This window comes from Prunus mume, linkage group LG8, assembly GCF_029339155.1.
Source record: "Prunus mume cultivar Tortuosa linkage group LG8, ASM2933915v1, whole genome shotgun sequence".
NCBI classification, from domain to species: Eukaryota; Viridiplantae; Streptophyta; class Magnoliopsida; order Rosales; family Rosaceae; genus Prunus; species Prunus mume.
This window is the reverse complement of record NC_142705.1, coordinates 16,499,564-16,520,516: the sequence shown is the minus strand read 5'-3', so window position 1 is coordinate 16,520,516 and position 20,953 is coordinate 16,499,564. Positions and strand designations below refer to the sequence as shown.

Genomic DNA, 20,953 nt, shown 5'->3' with positions numbered 1-20,953 from the left:
AAAATCACTACCCTTAAAAACATGCTAGGGTTAGTAGCATACTAACCACAATATCAACACTAGTCCCATCTTTTCACCCTTCGCCATATCCAACACAAGTGAATTGCAAGGAAGCATCAACTTCACAGCTATGGATCCTCTACGTCTCTTTTCTCCTTACATCACTTGGTTCAAGGCATTAGAGCAGCCCGTAGGGAGCCAAATGAGTTTGGGAGAAAAATTGCGCTCCAACGGACAAATTCAGCCCGGGAGGTGTCCACTAACCCGGGTTGGCTCAAGGCGCCTTCGACCAAGGTCCAAACGAGGGTTATTGACGCCGGCTATAGTACTCGCCACAGATCCGCTACAATACCCCGCTAATTTGATTTTTTTCCTGCACGCAAGGCCGCTCTGCTCTCCTCCGATCCGATTTTTTTCCAATTCAACGACATCCAATTTTTGCAATAAAATACTGAAAAAATTCGAATTTTTTTAAAATACCAAAAATTAATGAATTTTTTTCTATAAATACCAGCCTTTTAAAAAAAAAAAAAAATTTATCTGAAATTTGAAATTGAAAATTTTATCCGATTATGAGATATGAATAGTATTGACACGTAGGAGCCTGAAAATCTTATCCAAAAATATTATCCAAATTAATTATTGTGGTAAAAAGAGTTGTGAAAAAAATAAAAAAATGAATAGTAATTGCCCTTTGCCATGGCAACGGGTGGAAACGGAAAATACTATTTGTAAGGGCAACTACTATTCATGTGAATAGTGGCTGCCCTAACTCCCCCCTTGCCATGGCTAAGGGCAAATAGGTGGAGTCACTCTTAGGCCATGCGCTGTTACCTTTGATGCTAACCAATTTGACACATGTCCAAATATAAAAGTCGTCATGCTCAATAAAATTGGAATTTCTTCAATTGGTACTATTTTAGCATGGGAATAGCTACCCTAACAGCTTTAACTATTGTGGTTTACATTCAAAAGCATGTGCGATTGGGATGGGGTCTTGGCATCCCTACTATTTCCATGGCTCTATCGGTTGTGGCTTTTGTGATAGGTTCTCCACTTTATATAAAATTAAAATCAGGAGGCAGTCCATTGGTTAGATTGGCTCAAGTAATTGTTGCTGCTTTTAAGAAGAGGAATGCACAATTGCTAAAGGATGATCAAACTATTAGTCACATAATTTGAAGACTTATATTTGAATTAAAAGCTTTAGCAAAGTCCCTTGGTTCTCAACCCCCTACCCTCTAATCATCTAAAACATGCAAATTTACCCCAAGCACTAAATTTATCATATTTTCTATTAATTTTTTCCACTTTAATGGATGAAAATAATCTTAATTTGACGGAAAATTTTATAGATTTGACAGTATGGGGAAAATTGGCACATTTTAAGGGATTAGAAGAGCTTTTGAATCAAATTGAAAGTTAAGGGGGTTAATCAAAAGAAGGTGTTAGCTAGGTTCAAGGGCACCGTTAAATTCGCCCAAAATTTAACAAAACTTAGTGACTAGCCAGTATTGTTGTTTTCTTATCAAGACTTAAGGCACAAACTCACAATCTTTTGTATAACATGGGTTGCGTCTATCTTCCCCTAAGATGAAAAAATAATATAAAATAAAAGGTGAAATCTCAAGACTAGAATTGTAGTAAATATATAAGGCTTTAAAAATAAAGAATAAAAAAAATTCACAAATGGTCCGTGAGGTTTGGAAAATTATCACATTCGGTCGTTTATATTTTTTGTGTAACATGGTTGGTCCTTGACGCTAATAAGTGTGCATCAAATTGGTCCATGTTGTGAGATTCTGTAAAAAAATTTCGTTAAATTGCTAATGTGGCGTATATGTAGAGCTCACACATCCAATGATATAAAGTCATGTGCCCTTAAATAAAAAGATAATATATTTTGAAACTTAAAATCCATAAATAAATAAATAAAAATTAATTTGAGAAAATCATTATATAAAAAAAAGGACAGTAATAACCAGCGAGAGGAAGAGGGAAAGAGAGAGAGAGGAAGAGGGGGAAGCAAGAGAAGGTAGAGGGTGTGGAGGGGGCTTGCTAAGGCTTAGAGGTGTGGGGGTGCGGTTGGGGGGTGGGTTGTGGGTGGTGGAGAAATAGAAGAGAGGGAGTGGGAGAACACATAGGGGAGAGAGAGAGTAGAGAGGGAGAAAGGGTAGTATTAAGAATGAATAATGCTACCCTTACCACATTTGTATACCACATCTTTATACCATCTTATATGGCAGTTGAGGTGGACAACCACATCAATTAAAATTATTGAATATTTTCTTTTCTTTTATAATTTATTCCAATATTTATTTTTCTAATTGCCTTAATTAAAATACGCTTCATTGATTTAATTGATGTGGCGTATAATATGGATATGCCACATCATATGGTATAGAAATGTGAGATAAAAATGTGGTAAGTGTAGCATTACTCATTAAGAATATATTGTAATTAATGTATAATATTGTATTTATCTAAACTAGAAAAGCTATTCCGTGTATTGTGGATCACGACTTTATAGGATTAGAATCATGATCTGACTTTACCACTTGTATCTGTATATATATGGGCTACATAGCCTCTGTTTAATACACAGAAAGCATTCAGCCATATTATTATTTCATATATTCTTCCATATATCAATCCCAAGAACTACCTAGCTCTTTCTTATTTTGGTATCATTACAGACTCTTCGATCCACTTCATCAAACCCTAAAAAAATACAAAAACCATGACAGACAATCAAAGATCCAATCCCAACACAAACACCATGACAGACAAACAAACATCCAATCCCAACATAAACAATTCCAGCAACCCTGGTATGGAATTATCAAATCCATACTATGTTCATCCTTCAAATCACCCTGGCCATGTGCTTGTTTCTCAAAAACTGAATGGCGCTAGTTATTCCTCCTGGAGCAAGTCTATGCTTCATGCCCTATGAGCCAAAAATAAAATTGGGTTCATTGATGGATCCATCAACCTTCGGAAGATGAAAAGCTAGGTGACTATGCCCTATGGGCACAATGCGACAGCATGATACTATCATGGATTTCGAATTTGGTAGAGTCTCATCTCTCTAAAGGAGTTGTCCATGCCCAATTTGCATACAAGATTTGGGAGGATTTCAAGCATCAATTCTCACAGCAAAACACACCAACAATTTACCAAATCCATAAACAGAAATAGATTGCTTCTCTATCCAAAGGTTCCATGACGGTCTCAGCGTACTCTACAGAAGTCAAGCATCTCTGGACTCAACTCGATGCATATGAAGATCCTATCATCTGCAACCTGATGGATAAGCATCATGAGTAGTAAGAAAAATAACGACTTATGCAATTTCTTATGGGTCTCAACAATGTTCATGACACCGTTCTCACCATGATGACATCATTGCCCAATATTCATCAAGCTTATTCATTCATCAGCAACCATGAGCAACAACACCAATTGTCATCGGAACAATGCCAACAATTGCCATATGACAATTTTTTCTTGCTGCCATGACACAAACTCTCTCCGACCAGTACTGCGATCATTGCAACCGCCAGGGACACACCATCGACAATTGCGCACTCTCAAATACCATTGTAACTTTTGTGACAAAAGAAGACATACAGAGAATAGGTACAAAATTAAGAACATGGGTCCCCAATTCCAATGGAGGCCATGGCAACAAAAGTGGTCGAAAGAAACGACCTCAAGAGGGCTCTTTTTCCGCTCGCTGTCTATGCAACGGAAACAACCTGAAGCTCGGGAAACACGCACCAACACATCTTCCTACATCTTTCAACTGCTGAGTGCACTCTCTGCAGATCAAATTCAATAGTTAACTCATGCTCTCTCTTTACTTTCTTCTGGTAATGGGAATGTGGAAGGAACATAAAAATAATTCGAACTTGCAGCATTTGCGTAAGTGTTCCCATTACTAGAAAAAAGCAAAGAGAGAGCATGAGTTAACCGTTGAATTTGATCCGCAGAGAATGCACTCAATGGATTGGAAGATGTAGGAGGATGTGTTGGCTGTGGCATTGATGGCCCTTCTTGGCATTGGGTTGTTTCCATAGCATGGGCAGCAGGACTGGAAGTTCCATTGCATGGGCAGCAGGACGGGAAGTTCCACTGCATAGGCAGCATGACGAGAAGAAGAGCCCCCTTGAGGTCATTATTTTCAACCAGTTTTGTTGCCATGGCCTCCATTAGGATTGGGGACCTATGTTCCATTCTTAATTTTGCACCTATCCTTTATATGTCCTCTTTTGTCACAAAAGTTACAATGTTATTTGAGAGTGCTGTAATTGTCGATGGTGTGTCCCTGGAGGTTGCAATGATCGCAGTGTTGGTTAGAGAGGGTTTGTGTTGTGGCAGCAAGAGAAAAATTGTCTGATGGCAATTGTTGGCGTTGTTTCAACGACAACTAGAGTTGTTGCTCATGATTGCCGACGAATGAATAAGCTTGATGAATATTGGGCAATGGTGTCATCATGAGAATATTGGTGCGAACGGTGTCATGAACATCGTTGAGGCCTATAAGAAATTGCATAAGTTGGTATTTTTCTTGCTGCTCATGATGCTTATGCATCATGTTGTAGATGATGGGATCTTCATATGCATCGAGTTGAGTCCAAAGATGCTTGAGTTCTGTAAAGTACACTGAGACCGTCATGGAGCCTTGGGATAGAGAACCAATCTGTTTCTGGATTTGGTAAATTGTTGGTGTGTTTTGCTATGAGAATTGATGCTTGAAATCCTCCAAAATCTTGTATGCAAATTGAGCATGGACAACTCCTTTAGAGAGATGAGACTCCTATCGAATTCAAAATCCATGATAGTATCATGTTGTTGCATTATGCCCATGGGGCATAGTCACCTGGCTTTTCGTCTTTCGAAAGGGGTTTGATGGATCCATCAATGAACCCAATTTTATTTTTGGCTCGTAGGGCATGAAGCATAGACTTGCTCCAGGGGGAATAATTAGTGCCATTCAGTTTTTGAGAAACAAGCACATGGCCAAGGTGATCTGAAGGATGAACATAGTATGGATTTGATAATTCCATACCAGGGTTGCTAGAATTGTTTGTGTTGGGATTAGATTTTTTTTGTCTGTCATGGTGTTTGTGTTGCGATTGGATGTTTGATTGTCTGTCATGGTGTTTGTATTTTGCTAGGGTTTGATGAAGTGGATCGAAGAGCCTATAACGATACCAAAAATTGAGACACAAAATAAGATGCATGGTGGAGAGAGAGTAGAGAGGTGGAGAGGGAAGATGGGAGAGAGAAATATATTTATTTAAAACCACATGGCTCTATATCATTGGATGTGTGGGCTTCACATATGTGGCACATCATCAATTTAACGAAATTTTTGATAGAATGACTAATGTCATGTACGCATGGTAACGTTAAGGACCGCTATGTCACAAAAAAAATAAAGGACTGAAGGTGATAATTTCGTGAACCTCAAAACCATTTGTGATAAATATAATATAAAAACCCCAATATGTAAATATTGTATTATCATATTCTAGTACAGCACATAAACAGTCATGATATTTGACAAGTGTTCAGTTATGTTCAATGTACCTGTTCTGAAACTAGAACCTATATCTTATTATAGCTAGTGTCAACCACATAAATAGTCAAAGATTGACCACCATAAAATCATCATGATATACCATGCACTATTTTTTCTAGATTTCTAAGGCCTAATTAAAAAATTTATAACTAAGGGACCATTTGGTATCCTACTCAAAAACTATGATTCTTTTTTAAAAATATGAGTTTTCAAATTTTAATTTTAAGATTTAAAAACTTGTTTGGTATTGAACTCCAAACTATTTTTAAGATCTTAAAAAATAAATAAATAACTAGATTCCCAAATTGAAATTAACAAAAAGAAAAGAAAAAATTGGATCTACCAAAAATATTTTTTAAATTTCAGACTTAAATTTGGTTTGTGAGTTTAAAAAGTTGTATTCAAGTCTAATATCAAACGCCCCCTAAGATGCAGTCAAGTATAGGTCTTGCTATCCCAACTCTTTAGCACACTTATGTCTACTCTAATAGGGTTTCATTGACTATTTTCTCACAATGTACACGTACTCAGAAATTATATTAATTGGGTTATTATATCGTTTAGTACATGTTCAAAATATATGTAAAGCCTCTATATGAGAGCTCTATAAATTTGGCTAAGTTAAGTCCCACTTAATCTTAAAATACCTAGTATCAACCATATGGACAAGTGCACTTGATACTAGCATGCACCGTTGAGTTCTTAGTGTTTAACTTGTCAAACAAGCACCAAAATCTTATCAGAGCTCTTGTTTGAAATACATTCTTATATGCAATGAGCATGTGTTGGGGTGTGCCACATGTCTTATCCCTAACTTTTACCAGTGTGTAATGACGTTAAATATTGCATAAGTTACACAATCTTTTTCAGTTTATTAGTCTTTTACAGTGCTAATAGCGGCACGCTCGCATACAAGATAATCTTCTAGTCTATAACCGAGGCTGGACTATTTTGGATAAACAAGAATAAAGACACAATGAACTTTCATGTCCATACATTATATCCTCCGAGTTCAAATTGTGTTGGTGGGAAGTTTTGACATCATTTTCAGTCCAACTCTGTTCACAGTTTGGTCTTCATTTAACGATTTCACCGTTGGTCAAAAGTCAAAACTGTTTCAAAATGTTTGTATGATTTTGATGAAAGCTTCTTTTTTAATTGGATTGGATGTAAACAATAAGAATAAGAATAAAAAACAAGTCCCATTCAACCTGATCTCACGCCTGTGGGTCCCGCCAACACCCCCTCCACTGACGCCACGTGGCGCGAATATCCGCTTCGACGAGTCTATTTCCCCAAGCAACAATTTAAAAAAAAAATTAAAAGAAAAAAAAGGACAAATTAATTAAAAGCTTTGGGGGCCGAGGAGTTCCACCATTAAAAGCAGAGAGCTTCGTCACCTTACTTTGCTCAGCTTTTATCTCTGATCAGGCTCTCGAGCTTTTCTTCTTCTTCTTCTCTGTAAAGGCTCTGAGACTTTTCCCAAAAGCTCGATCGAATTCAGGTTAGATCAACTACAAAACCAGCTTGTTACAAGAGATTCCTTTTAGTTTATTTATGTTTAGTATTTTGATTTCGAATTTGGGATTGTAATTGTGTTGCATGTGTGTGATTACCTATATGTATCTCTGTGGCTCTGTGTTTTTCTGTGATTGAGGTGACTCGTCTAGGGTTTTGGCTTGTCACTTGAGGTGGTGATCATGGAAAATTTGTTTTTGATTGTGGTCGATTAGTTTGTGTAAATTGATCAAACTTTATCTGACCTGAAAAATTGATCAAACCCTAACATAATGCTCTGTTTGGCTGAACAGAAAATCACTCTGAGTTTCTCTCTGGCTCCAAGTAGCGGGAAATTTCGAGAATTTAAAACCCAAATACCATATGAGATATTATCTCTTCTTTTGGTCACTAAATAGATATTTTCGTTTCTGTGATTGGAATCCAGTATTTATTTTTATCCTGTATAAACTATTCTATACATGCATGTGGTTGCTATGTGATTTTCCACAACACTCATGTGAAAGGAGAAAGCAATCAAATCCCAGTATTTAGTGGTCTTTCTTTGGTATCGCACGCAGTTATTCATGTGTTGAGGCGTGTAAGGGAAGAATTTAATTAGTGCAGTGGGGAAGTTTCTTTTTTATCCTTTGATTGCGGTGATTTTTGGGAAGGCAGTAGAAATAGAGAGTAGTAAATTACGCCCTGTATCTTGTGTTTGAATGTCAATTCAGAGGAATGTAGTGCATTCTTTGATTAATATACCTTTTGGAGGCAAACATTTTATTCCTGATCTGATTAGACATGAATGCTTTGATCCACTCAGTGAAGTACTAGTTAGGGATTGGGTTTACAGACAATTTAATGCTTAAATTTTATCATCACTTGACTCAGATCATTTTTGGTTTTAAATGTCAAAGGCGATGTTGCTTGCCATATTAAAGTTATTTGTTAAATACTTCTCTGAAATTTCTTTACGTGCACTGTACAGGCTGTGTAAATTTGCACACACTGTCCCTTTGAACATATTATACACCATTTGATGGCTTGGTCCTTTGTTTTATTTTTTGTCGAAGCTCATACTTTTTTAACCTTTTTCCAACCAATTAATTGAAAGAGCTAATTCAGGTATGAATTTCTTGTCTTTTCCCATCAGGTTGTGTACATCTCATTGTTATGTATATGATATTTCTACAGCTGAAGTGAAGCATCCATCACTCTTGAGTTCACTGGGTCCTTTGTAGCATTTATTATAAGGATCATTTATAAGTTGAAAATCAATCAGTGTAGCTTTCTTACACAAGCATCTTCTACTGGAACCTTGGAATATGTCGAGTGGATCCGTTAGACAGGTCTCGCGTCAAGATATACAACTGGTAAGGATTTTCTTGATGGACTATATCATAGATTATCCAATTATGATTGTATTGTTCTTTAAAAGAAGAAGAAAAAGCTTAAACCATTTACACTGTGCTATAGTAGTGGAATAGCAACAACGGGATATTTTCAAATGCAAACTAAAACAGGAAGAAAACGGTAAAGCACCTAATTATAATTTTAATCCATATTTTCTTTTCCTAAGCGCCTGAGTATAATTCATCTTAGTTCTCCTTCCTTCTGTGAAATTATTGATAGAATTTTTAATGCAAGTATTTGACATATTTTTATTCACACAAAGTGCAAAATCCAAGTAAATTTTCATTACTTTTCCATATTTTTTTAATTCCTTATAGAAGCTTAACATATAGAAAGTTTGTCTACTGTCCTCATTGCTATTTTTGGATGATTTCTGTTGATTTTTAGGTGCAGAACCTTATCGAGCGATGTCTCCAGCTTTACATGAACCAGAAAGAAGTGGTAGATACTCTACTGGACCAGGCAAAAATAGAGCCTGGTTTCACGGAACTTGGTAAGCAGATATCCTGTAGTATTCTATGACATGGCTTTTTTCCTTATGTGTTTTGTAGTTTCTCTCCTTTATCGTGTTCTTAATCTGAATATTTTTCTTCGTGTTTCTGGCTGTTGTTTGTTGCTACCCCACTTCCCAGTGTTTATATCATTTTGTGCACCCAACATTACAGGAAGGATAGATTTGCTCCTCCTATGGCCCCTTTGTCATAATTTATTGGGCACCCCACAATAGTTTTTGGGTATTTTCACTATTTGTTTGACTGCTTTTGTACTTCTTGATAGTGGCTTCTGTTGTGAATTGAAAACTTCACCCTCTTGCTTGAGGTGTTTTCTTTTTATTAACAGCGTGGTGCATTTTGACTTTGGAGTCGTGTATCGGTCATAATGATTCCCACAAAGCGGCTGTAACTTTTAGATTAATCTATTGTCATCAAGAAACACATTTGCATCAATTGGTGATGAGAAACCACACCTATCAGCCACAGAATCCGAATTCACTCTGCACTGATTTTGAAATTATCTTCATAGATTTATCTTTCTATTCTGAGCTTTTCCCTGTCCCAGTCAATGAATCTAATGTCTTGCGGTTATATGAAATGTTAATCTCCAATGTCTACTTAAAAGCATGAACTCTTTATGCCCCCAGTCAATAGTTTAAAGGGAATCTTACAGTCATATTCAGTGTTTCCGTATGCTCAGCTTAACATAAAATCTTGCTGCATTTCCAGTTTGGCAGAAGCTTGAGGAAGAGAATCGGGAATTCTTCAGGGCTTATTATTTAAGATTGATGGTGAAGCACCAAATAATAGAATATAACAGGTTGCTTGAGCAACAGGTGAGGTTAATGAGTCAGTTGCACTCAAGTGGAGTTGCTTCAATACCTAGTACCAATGGATCTCACATTTCACCAAGTAAGAGTTCTATCCGCTTAGATGTAAATTTTATTATGGCTAAGATATTGGCTTGTTTTTTTATTGGTGCAAGTTAATCTTTATAGCGTGTGGGTTTTGTTCTATGGAATAATGTCATTATGGTTAGTGCACAGTAAATGGTATGCCTCTTAAAACAAGGGTAAGTTTAGATGGAAAGAAAGAAAGTAGTTATGGGCCAACCATTTTCCACCCTTTGTTTTATCATGAGACTGGAGAGAAATGAAGATAAGTATGATCTCACCCTCAACTTCCTGTAATGTCTGTATAGATACAATTTCTCTTTTTTAAGAAAAAAGACTCTTTACTCCATCTAATCACTTGTTTCGTTTCAATTTCTGATTCTTCTTTGTGTCAACCATGCTCTAACTAAGGTATAAAAGTGTGATCACTTGTGAAAAAAGTAATTGTCATATTATAAAGTTCATAGGTTACTCTACTTTAGATGTTTAGTTTCTTGATGCCATGCATATGATGCATGATGTTTGAACTAGATTTACATTCTTTATGGGTTCTGTGTTTTGCAACAAATTAGGTAGTATATAACTGTCTATGATTCATTCAAATTAGTCCTCTTTTTACCCTGTTCTTTTTTGGTCTATATCACCAGTTGTTAATCTCCCACGTTCAAGCAGCACAGCTTTCATTTTCTTTTGTGTTAAACTGTGTTTTACTTCATCCAAATTATATTTTATAGTTCTGCTTTGTTAGGGAATGGTCAATTCCCATCAGAATAGCAATTGATGTTACTTTTTTTCACAGTGCACCAAAACTCCACATGCTATGCGCCAGAGCATGTAGGACCAGCATTGAAGACAGAAAATATACACCACCAAGTTGGTTCCTGTGTACCTAATGCATTTACGAATGGTGGGTCTTCATTGCACACTAGTATGCACAATGCTGTTAAAATGTCTGCTCATACCAGTAGGATTGATGTCCCACCAAACATGCTTTCGAATCAGAGCTCCAACATAGGTCTTATGCAAGGAATAAATGGGGGAATTATCAAATCAGAAGTTGGCTATTCGGGCAGTTCTTACATGTTTAGCGGTGATGGAAACATCCTGGAAGCACGGCCCACTATTGGAGATGCTTCTGTTGCAGCATTCAACAGCGTAGAGTCCAACTCACAGCCCCTAAATGAATCACTTCTTGATGCAGACTCTTCATCATTTGGTTTTTTACGTCAGATTCCTCGAATTTTCAGCCTCTCAGACCTGACAGCTGACTTTTCTCAGAGCTCAGGTGCTCTCTCTCTCTCTCTCTCTCTCTCAACAGTAAACATGACAAGTCATCGCAGTCATGGTTCTTAATTAATAATTATGTTCTACATGTTTTAGACATACTGGAGAGCTATCCTAGATCACCCTTCTTGGCAACAGATAATGATAACTTCCTGGATTCTCGTGAAAGAGAACATCAAGGTGAGGACTTGACATATATGTCATTGTTACAACTTACACTGTTACTAACTTTCCCTCACTCTTACAGGAGACAATAACCGGTTGGACACCATTTCAGAAGGCGTAAGCTATGAAGATTTTGGCAGTGAATAGTAATAACATTTCAAAAGTAAGTTATATCTACTGCTATTTTAAGGGTTGTTGGCTACCAGATTTCCAACCATGTAGTCTCGATTTAAATGTGATTCAGCTGCTTCAGACTTGAGCTAAGCTGTTTCTGAGTTTTTTCATCATGGCACTGCATTTCCTCAAGCCTCCTTGTAGTAACACATGCTGCAGGAAGGATGTCTTATTCATTTTCTTTTTTCAAGATCACTGCTTTGATGCAAAAATTTGTGTGGCACCCCCTTTTCAATGTTATATACCTTTATGGTGGTTATTCTTAGCCTGGTAGGCTTGTTGGTGTTTGCGCATTTTTTCCTTCCCAAGACGTTTTAACTTCTATCGTATTGTTTACAGTTGGTGCATGAAATTTACAGTTGGATCTCCATTCTGTTGATAAATTAATGCCCTCAGTTTTACTTCCTGATGATGACCATTACGACAATAGCTCCCACTTTTTACTGACATGTGATTAGGGTAAATGACATGTTATTACATTCTTCTTTCCCATCTCATATAAGTCTAGTCAGATGCGTCTATCACCATCTCGCACTTCCAATATATTGACCCAGCATTTTCTTGTTTTCTTGAATTCACATTTGAAGAAATGCAAATCATGCCCAAGAATTCAAGCTCAGGTGGCCATTGGGACGGGTGGGGAAAGGGTTTGGTCTTAGGTTCAAGTCATAATGTAATTAACAAAAAGAAATGCAGATTTTGTATGTGAAGGAGAATTTTCTTGCTATGCAGCTCCATACCCAATAACAAAGCTGAGTCAAGTTTTCTTAACGGTTTTTAGTTATGAAATTGTCGTCTTTTTATTATGAAACCTGAGGGGGAAATGCAGGGGAAAAAAAGGCAAAAACAAAAAGAACTCTTTTTAGGCCCCATTTTCATGTTTGCAAGAAAATTCTGTACAGAACTTTGAATTGTTTGTGAAATCCTTTCTTACATATCCTAACTTTCTTCTTGCCTTGTGTTCAGGTAAAATTTCATGCTAGGACAGAAGGGTTTGTACATACCATTTAAGATTTTGGTTGGTGTGTAAAATTCAGTGATGGTAGTGAGAAAGAGAATGACAGTAGAGTGCTTCTTTACAAGTGGACAGCAAGGTTGAATTGCTTGATGAAATCGTTTTTGTGATCATCGATATGCTGCAGGTTTGATATAGTTGGTTATCTTTGAGGCATATTTATCTTTGAAACAAATGTGGTTTTGATGATGGTGATCTGTGCACAATTCAAAAAAGAAATTGACAGAGAGGAAACTAATGCTTGTGTGTTGATCTTATTATGCTTCAATTAGAATTGTTGACATCTAATAAAGAAATTTAGTTTAAATTGGTTATGTTTAATTTTATACAAAATTTCAGAAGTGGGGATATAAATTGCAGAACAAGGGCCTCATTTCCATTATGTGTGGCAATTAAAGATTTTAGTGTTTGGATTTATGTATGTCGAATTTTGTAAATGGCACTATGGAAATTGTGAAATGACGCCTATTTTGGTGGAAATTAAACTCGGGAATTTGATGCCCCAATTTCTACAATTTTTTCCACGTGTCGTTTAATAAATTCCGTGCTTAAGTTGCCAAATAAGGGAATTGTCAATTTCTCTTAAATTCTTGACTTTTAGTTAAATTTCGAGTTATTTCCCCTCGTCCAAACGTAGGGTAAGGGTTAGAAGCAAATTCAGTTCTCGATTCCCACAGAAATTCAGTCCGCCTATTCTGTAGACCACACCATTGCTTGGCTTGTAAGCTGTAACACTACCCTCTCCTTTCTTTACCAAGCCAAACAATGGTGTGGTCTACATGATAAGCTGTTTGACGTTCCCTAAAATCAGGCACGCAGAGAACTCCAGTATCATCAATACGACCATGACGCTTTTATTGCAAAGACATGGAGGCCCGGGGATGCAGATAGGAGGGAACATAAGGAACTACTTGATTTGCCTATGCATGTAGAACAAGTAGAGGCAAACCCTGACGAACCCTAGAAAGGAAATTCACTTTTTAGAAAGGTAATGGCAGCAATAGTCTCCAACCGTTTCCTTAATTTGAGATTAGCTTGCTGCTGCTCCATTTCAGCTGTTGCATCCTCTTATGGCGTCACCCCCCTTCCTCTAAACTAGCTTAGCAGGCGAAATCACCCTTCCCAACCAGTACATTAATGAAATATAGATTTCCAATTGTGCTCACTGGATTTGATAATAAACAATATATTTGTTTCCAAAAAAAGAAATCTCACTAAATAATAAATAAATCTCTACACCCAGCCACACCCCATTGTGCTCATTGGATTTGAGTTACCAATCTCAAAAGATCTTGACAATTTTGACCTTATTTTCCATGTTTAAACCCGCAACTATTATGCAACAATTCAAATTTCCGAAATTAAAAACACAGCAAATGACATTGAAGATTGAACATGAAGGGAAAGGAAATATACCACTTCTTTTTCAGATAACATAAAAATTTCTGTTGAGCAGGAGCACTAACTACATTTCGTAGTTCTCAAAAATCTTACCAACATATGTACAGAGCCCACATTTTCAAATTTAAATTAAAATGTATTCTCAACTAATAATTTCATAGTCAATTAAGTCAACGGAAAAGTCCTTCCTGTGTTTGGGCACCCCAGAATAAGATTTCCATCTACCAATTGCTCTATAACCCTGCCAAAGCAGATGCATTTATGTCAGTCGGATACCCTCAGGCAACTACAGAGGGCCGGTTTTAAGTGCATAGTCCAAATCGGCAATCAGATCATTCACATCCTCGATTCCCACAGAAATACGAATAAGATCTTCAGATAGACCCCTGGCCTCGCGCACTGCAGATGGTATGCTTGCGTGAGACATGAAGCAGGGCAGGCTTATAAGAGACTTCACACTTCCTGTACATATAAAAAAATCTTAGGTCAGCTTAATAATAGAATTGTTGTGTGATTTTCACTCAACAGAGTTGACACTGAAGATTCACCTACTAATAGACCATACATAAAAGTAATAATAGTAACAATAATTATTTTTAAAAAGCCTAAAAATACATATATATATATATATATATTAACTGTAGACCATGTCATACAATGTACAGAATGATTCATGAACTGATGAACGCATAACACATGTAGTAAATGAGCACATTCTGCTTTCAAAATCAGTTTTACAGGAAACTTTCTGCCCCTATCTCTCTATTCACAAGACAAAGAAAACACGAATAACCTCTTTTGCCACAGTACTATCTACCAATCACAAATTTTGGACTTGGGAAAGCTGAAAATTAAGAAGGAATTACCAAAACTGACAGTTACACTGAAGTATTTGGTAGTCTCGACAATATGCTTTGATAATGCCAGTGAACCTGTCAGAAAACTCAATACAGATCCTGCACCCTTTGCCTGAAACAGGTGTATATAAATATCTAGAAGAACAGATTGTGAATAGCATTATGAATCTACAATTCCATCAAGGTCAATACCTGAGAATAATGTAAGGCACGTCCAGGATGATCAGCAAGCCCTGCATAATTAACTTGTGTCACTCGTGGATGGGAAGCAAGAAACTCAGCAATTTTTTGCGCATTGTCCTGCCAAATGTGCAGACACATCAGAATAGTACAACAGATTACGATCAATCATTTGGGGAAATCAAATCCCACAAATAGAATGCTTTGAGGCAAACCACACCTGTTGCTTCTCAACACGTAAGGCCATTGTCTTAATTCCTCGTAAACAGATCCAACAGTCAAATGGAGCTAACCCAGAGCCTTCTGCGTTTTGTAAGAAATATAGCTGTTTTGCCAAGCTGTTAACAGTGAAAACAAGTAGGAAGTTAAGTATAAATACAAGACGTAAAACAAACGGTAAAGATAGAGCAAGAGGCCCACCTATCTCCTTTAACAGCTAAAACACCTGCCATGACATCACTATGTCCAGCAATAAACTTAGTGGCTGAGTGCATAACAATATCTGAAAGAATGGACTAATATAAATTAGTAAGAACACAAAAGGATGTGTAGCTTGCAAAAGCTTGGAAATCCTATTTTTACCTGCTCCTAGATCCAGTGGCTGTGACAATACAGGGGACATTATACTGTTATCCACTAACACAATAGCACCATGTGCATGAGCCATCTCTGCTATTTTCTATCAACGGATTGACATGAAACAAATTTGCCTTTAGAAACTAGCGCTTGTTGTGCTCATCATAATTTTGTTATAAAAAAAAAAAAAAAAACTAAATAGGAAACTGTACTAAAGGTATTACAAAGATCAAGAAACTTTATGATATCGAGTCAATGACAAAGATCACTGAACATAAAAAAGTGAATAATAGTGTAATATACTGCTTTACCTATCAGCAACGTAGCCAAGCATCAATGCAAAACTAATATAGAAAAAGAGTTCGCCACTAACTTATTTTATATTACTTTACATTTGGTTGGTCATGGTGGCCCAAGGGTCTCATTTCAAACTTATATTAAACCCACATGCTATCTTCCTTTAGTACTTCTTCAAGCATTAAAACCACAATTTTACATAACCCATCTGCTATTTCATCCACCCCTGAAATGCTCTAATGAAACAAATTTACCTTTGTTTTTCACAACATACTTAAATAGATTGTCCAACTACAAAATGTCTAGCTTTACACATCTCTTCTAACCCCTTAGTCATCAGAGAAGTTAAGGCCTCACTGGTTTTCTTTTCAGAAAATATTTTTGTATTCTCAAAATCATGCAAAACAAAATACACTTCCAAAAGAGTTTGAGAAAACTACGAAAACAACTTTCGTAAAACAAGTTGGAGCACAGGAAACCTCAAAATGTTGTTTGTGCTCTTTTCAAAGAAACAAAACAGGTGAAAACTGAAAATTGCTTCCAAAACAGGTTTCCAAAACACAGCCAATAGGCCCTACATCGTAGTAGAGGTGCAACAGGCCCTACTGAGACTGAACGCAACCATGACACTCACTAATTATCATTTTGAACTCGTTGATCCTAGCAGCATACTTGAAGGCCAGAAAAAATAATAAATAAATAAAATAGGCTCTTGCCCAAATAATCAGTCCAAAAGCCTCAAACATTTAGACTTTAGATCTTTGATGACTATTTTGCTATCCTGCTGAAAGTTGCAAAATTACAGTCTCCACATCAAGTTATAGTTTGAAGAATTTCAGGATGGTAATCATATCGATAAATTTGGATCCAAATGCATGGAACCTTGGTTTAAAAACACAATGAAAGTTCCAAGTTTTTATACTTATTTCGGTAGTGGGTCAATGAGCAATAGGTCACAAAGAGTAGTAGAGTCAAAGATTGCCAGAAGAAAGAAGGCACCATATAAAATTAAATCTTCAAAAGCTATTTCTCTATCCTGCATGAATGTTTTTAGATTATATCTCCAACGTCATGTTATAGTTTTAAAAATTTTAAGGGATGGACCTAATACTCAAATTAGTAACCACTTGCTTGTCTTGAGTAACTACAAGTAATTTGGGTATGAATTTAAGATCCAAATACATGGAGCCTGCCAACCTGAATGTATGAACGCAAAGCAAGTTACAAGTTGTTCTTAAGCTACTTCACTAGTGGGGTCAATGAGCAATAATAAGCACAAAGAGTAGAAGAAATTAGAAGAGACCATACTAAATATTTCACCAAGAATTGCGATGAACTGAAAAGCAATCACTAAAACTACTGGGAATAGAAAAACATTATGAAGTTCAAAGGACTTGATTAAACAGCACACAAATTTTGTAATGCAATCAGAACAAAACTTTCACTATTATCCTAGGAAAAGGCTATTTATGCATGCTGACAATATATCAACATCTAAAACGCTGTTTATAATTTACAGAAAGCTTGTTTAGATGCCAAACTGTATTGCTTTGCAAGATTTTACATTACAATCTCTGAGAGGACTTCCTAGACTGGTATTAGTGAATGAATGTTCATTCACACCCATCATATCAACAATCAAGCATCGAATATTGGCAGAATAAAACAAAATAATAAATAAAAAGTTATGCATTGCTTATGAGCTTGTCCCTGCTAGAATAGTATAATGCTTGTTTAAAGGCATCTTACGCGAATATCAGAAATTATTTGTCGAGGATTGGTGGGACTCTCCAGCCACACAAGCTTCGTCCAAGGGCCAATAGCAGATGCAATTTCATCTAAATCACTCGTGTTCACTCGTCTGAGAAATAAATGCATATAATTTCAGATTTCAGTTAAATTGAATGAAGATGAGAACAGGAGAGAAGCATACTAACTTCACCACAACTCCAGTCTTTGGAATTACTTGTGACAGTAACCGATCTGAACCACCATACAGGTCGTCTCCGGCAACAATCTCCTCACCTAAAACAACATCATTACCAATTTACAATAAAATTCAGACAACTTCCATGAAGAAATGAAATTCATTTGTGTAGTCTTGTACAAAACTAACCAGCTCAGAGCAAGGACTTAACAGCAAACCATAGTCTATCCCATATGATTAGTATAGAATATACTGCTAAGAATCCATACACTTGACACTAATTGCAAGATTAAAATCAGGACTCTCAATCCTGCCTAGCCAGATCAAAACCAATCAATTGGCCAGAACTTTGGGACACAGCTTTATTTGAGTTCAGAGTGGACGGATTTCAGGATGATCTTGGGCTAGGCCTATATCATCCTGTACAAGGGCTGGTTCAACCTAACTTATATATGTATTATTTTTCATAATTAACAAATACACATATTTAGAGCGGTGGTTAAGTCAATGTTTCTTACTTGCAAGTTGTGAGGTCAAGCCAGTATATTTTTTTTCCTTTTTTAAGAAACAATCAAACCTTCTAACCAACTAGGCTGGATCAAGCTTGGGCATAAAACCTTTACCTCTATTAGGCTAACCACACACAAAAGTGTACATAAGCATAAAGAATTATTTTGTTTTCCTTTTTTTTTTCTCCCTTATATATGTTTTGTTTTGTTTTCATGGTCGCACTTAACCTTTTGAGAAACCACTCAAATCCTGAATCCTCTGTGTATATACATAAGAAAACCCTTTGCATACTTATCAAGTACCCCTCACTTATCCAGGTTGCATCCAATAGTCAAATTTACTAACAAGTCAACTGGATATGGATTTGGAGTATCTGAAACATGTTGAGGCATATTGGGAGCCCATTGACAAAGTAGCGATATCAAATACTACATACTTCATAAATTCCTTCATTATACTTATCTTTATTCACACTCATACTCGAGTATAGAAACTTAACTAATTTATATAATATATAAATGATACTATAATTGAAAAAGTACCTGTCCCTACAAGATGAGCAACGGCAGCCAGAGCAGCCATTCCACTAGTGAAACAAAATGCTCGATCTGCCTTATCAAGCTTTGCCAAAAGGCTGAGAATACAGAAAGAAAAACTCACAATAAAGACATGTTGTGAAAGAAGAAAAAAAGAGTTTTCAAAGCTACTTCAACGGCATACAACCAAATAAAATCAGACCTTTCCAAGGCATCCCGTGTGGGATTTCCACTTCTGGTATAATCATAAGGACCATTTTCTGTTGCGGAAGGCTGCATAACAAAGTAATGAAGACACCATTAATATGAAACTCGGCCACAGAATGTCACCTGACATAGATAGTGTAAGCGAGAGATTTCTCACGCAATCAAGATACCGTTGAGCACAGATACAAGCATACATTTGACAGTCACAATTGCATTCGTCTTTCAAATGCAAAGAAGAATGATTAAACAGGAAAGTATGCCAACATTCACACATATTCACAATGAGTTTCTTGGTTCTGCTTTCTAATACTTGTTTGATAAAGATCTGAGCCCCTAACAGTGAAAGCTCATCAAGGCTTAAATAAAAGTCAGAGAGTTACAGATTCCAGAGTTCCACACAACAGCCCCACACAACAATCCTACAATATTACATCGTGTCCCCAAGCAGCATTGAACTTTAAATGATTTTAAATTCCTGGCTATCCCTAACAACTACAACAATACGAATAATCATCACAAAATTTAGCAATGAGTCTCTATCTTCTACTACTCTGTGTGCTACCTGCTTAAAAGTAGCTGTTTGGTAAAGTGGCGTATTCATTGCATTGTAAGGATCGAACTTGTTCTCGAAATTCATCAGAATTGTTGAAATACTAGGCTCTTTCACCTCAATTTCTGTGTCCAATTCAACAAATTAGCAAGCATGAACTGTTAAGGATAATTCAACAACAACAGAACAGCTGCACAAACCATTTAAGCAGTCCGCAGCACCATCAACCACAGCTGAAGTGCTCACATCCATCTCTCTGTCAGCTGAACAATTCACTTTGAATTTATTTCCAGACAACAACAACCTCTTTCCCCTCAGCGTTGTTGCCCTTTTTAAACCAAAACTCACGAGGGAATCCCCAAAGCTTGGTACTAAATTCGGAGGCGATAAACCCTACGAAAATCCACCAATCAGAACTCGAATTCAAACCAATCTTAACCATCCACTACATTGTACATGCAAACCGAGAACATAACACAAAACTAAAACTATTAACTTTAAAATACAAATCTTGCGGTCCTATGCTATTAGCTTTCTATTACATATAACAAAGCAGAGCTTCAAAATTATAAAAGCTCTCGGTAGTCATACGATGTTCTCAACTATACTAACCCAGCCAGAGTTTCTTTTCCTGCATTTTCTTAGCTTCCAAACAGAAAACATTCAAGTAATATTAGATTTAAAAAGAATGAGATTGGAAAGTCTTACGACGTCTTTGAGATCGGTGGCGAGGGAGCTAAGTAGAGGCCTAAAAGAGAGAGAAGAAGAAGCGGCCATTGTTGTTGAAGAGGCGAAATCTAGGGTTTTGCTCAGGGCAGTGCTTCTGGTGAGAGGAGCTAGAGTTGGTGGAACTGTCAACAGTTTCCGCCATTGTCAATTACAACTTTCGATCTATATATATATAAGTGCTCTGATTATTACGCGGACTGCGTTGCAATGCGCTCCTTTTTTTCCTCTTTCAGTGACTGTTTCAGTGCACACGTGTGGAACTGGAACTATTATTTTCTTTTTATTTTGCGATTTATTATTTTTTATAGTCTGAACTGAATCGAGGCCAAAATCAAGGGTAAGTTCCTTTTTACATAATTGTATTATATACTCTCTTTTTTCCTTATTTTCTTTTTTTTGCCCAAAAGGGGATTCATATCCTCCGGTTCGTACAATGGAAATGAATTTTTTTTTTTGCCAATAATGGAAATGAAATAATTATGGCATCTGCAATGGTGAGTGTCATTTTAATTTTATTTCAATGAATTGGACTTTTAATTTGCAGTGGTCAAGTTCAGTTCATTTCATAGATCAATATTTTAATTCAGGAATCAATAGTTCATTTCAGAGGTTAATAAAATGAACTCTGAAATGAAATTTATTTCAATAAGCTTGT

The 20,953-nt window shown here is 36.5% G+C and overlaps 2 protein-coding genes and 2 pseudogenes across 4 annotated transcripts; 2 read left to right on the top strand and 2 right to left on the bottom strand.

The window, feature by feature from the left end:
- The first annotated feature begins 2,779 nt into the window (after positions 1 to 2,779).
- Positions 2,780 to 3,901, top strand: LOC148914864 (uncharacterized; annotated as a pseudogene).
- Positions 3,902 to 3,915: 14 nt separating this feature from the next.
- On the bottom strand, positions 3,916 to 5,164 carry LOC148914863 (uncharacterized; annotated as a pseudogene).
- Positions 5,165 to 6,911: 1,747 nt separating this feature from the next.
- On the top strand, positions 6,912 to 12,842 carry LOC103339314 (uncharacterized). Of its 2 annotated transcripts, none has more exons than XM_008242582.3 (8): positions 6,912 to 7,094; positions 8,244 to 8,463; positions 8,891 to 8,996; positions 9,727 to 9,909; positions 10,690 to 11,175; positions 11,271 to 11,354; positions 11,422 to 11,502; positions 12,480 to 12,842. In XM_008242582.3, the coding sequence occupies exons 2-7, from the start codon at positions 8,416 to 8,418 to the stop codon at positions 11,484 to 11,486; spliced, it is 972 nt and encodes a 323-aa protein (XP_008240804.2). In that variant the 5' UTR covers positions 6,912 to 7,094; positions 8,244 to 8,415; the 3' UTR covers positions 11,487 to 11,502; positions 12,480 to 12,842. The 2 variants fall into 2 exon arrangements, with proteins under 2 accessions (XP_008240804.2, XP_008240805.2); XM_008242583.3 differs by having other exon boundaries at positions 6,937 to 7,094; positions 8,285 to 8,463.
- A 1,082-nt stretch (positions 12,843 to 13,924) lies between these two features.
- Positions 13,925 to 20,538, bottom strand: CBL (cystathionine beta-lyase). 2 transcript variants are annotated; one of them, XM_008242581.2, is made up of 13 exons: positions 20,278 to 20,538; positions 19,770 to 19,962; positions 19,582 to 19,694; positions 19,015 to 19,085; positions 18,819 to 18,910; positions 17,777 to 17,864; positions 17,589 to 17,700; positions 15,549 to 15,645; positions 15,387 to 15,468; positions 15,187 to 15,304; positions 14,979 to 15,086; positions 14,796 to 14,898; positions 13,925 to 14,391 (listed from the first exon to the last, which is right to left on the bottom strand). In XM_008242581.2, exons 1-13 carry the CDS (start codon positions 20,344 to 20,346, stop codon positions 14,216 to 14,218), a joined length of 1,422 nt encoding a protein of 473 aa, XP_008240803.2. In that variant the 5' UTR covers positions 20,347 to 20,538; the 3' UTR covers positions 13,925 to 14,215. The 2 variants fall into 2 exon arrangements, with proteins under 2 accessions (XP_008240803.2, XP_088898750.1); XM_089042624.1 differs by lacking the exons at positions 19,582 to 19,694; positions 19,770 to 19,962 and having other exon boundaries at positions 20,278 to 20,445.
- Between the last annotated feature and the right edge of the window lie 415 nt (positions 20,539 to 20,953).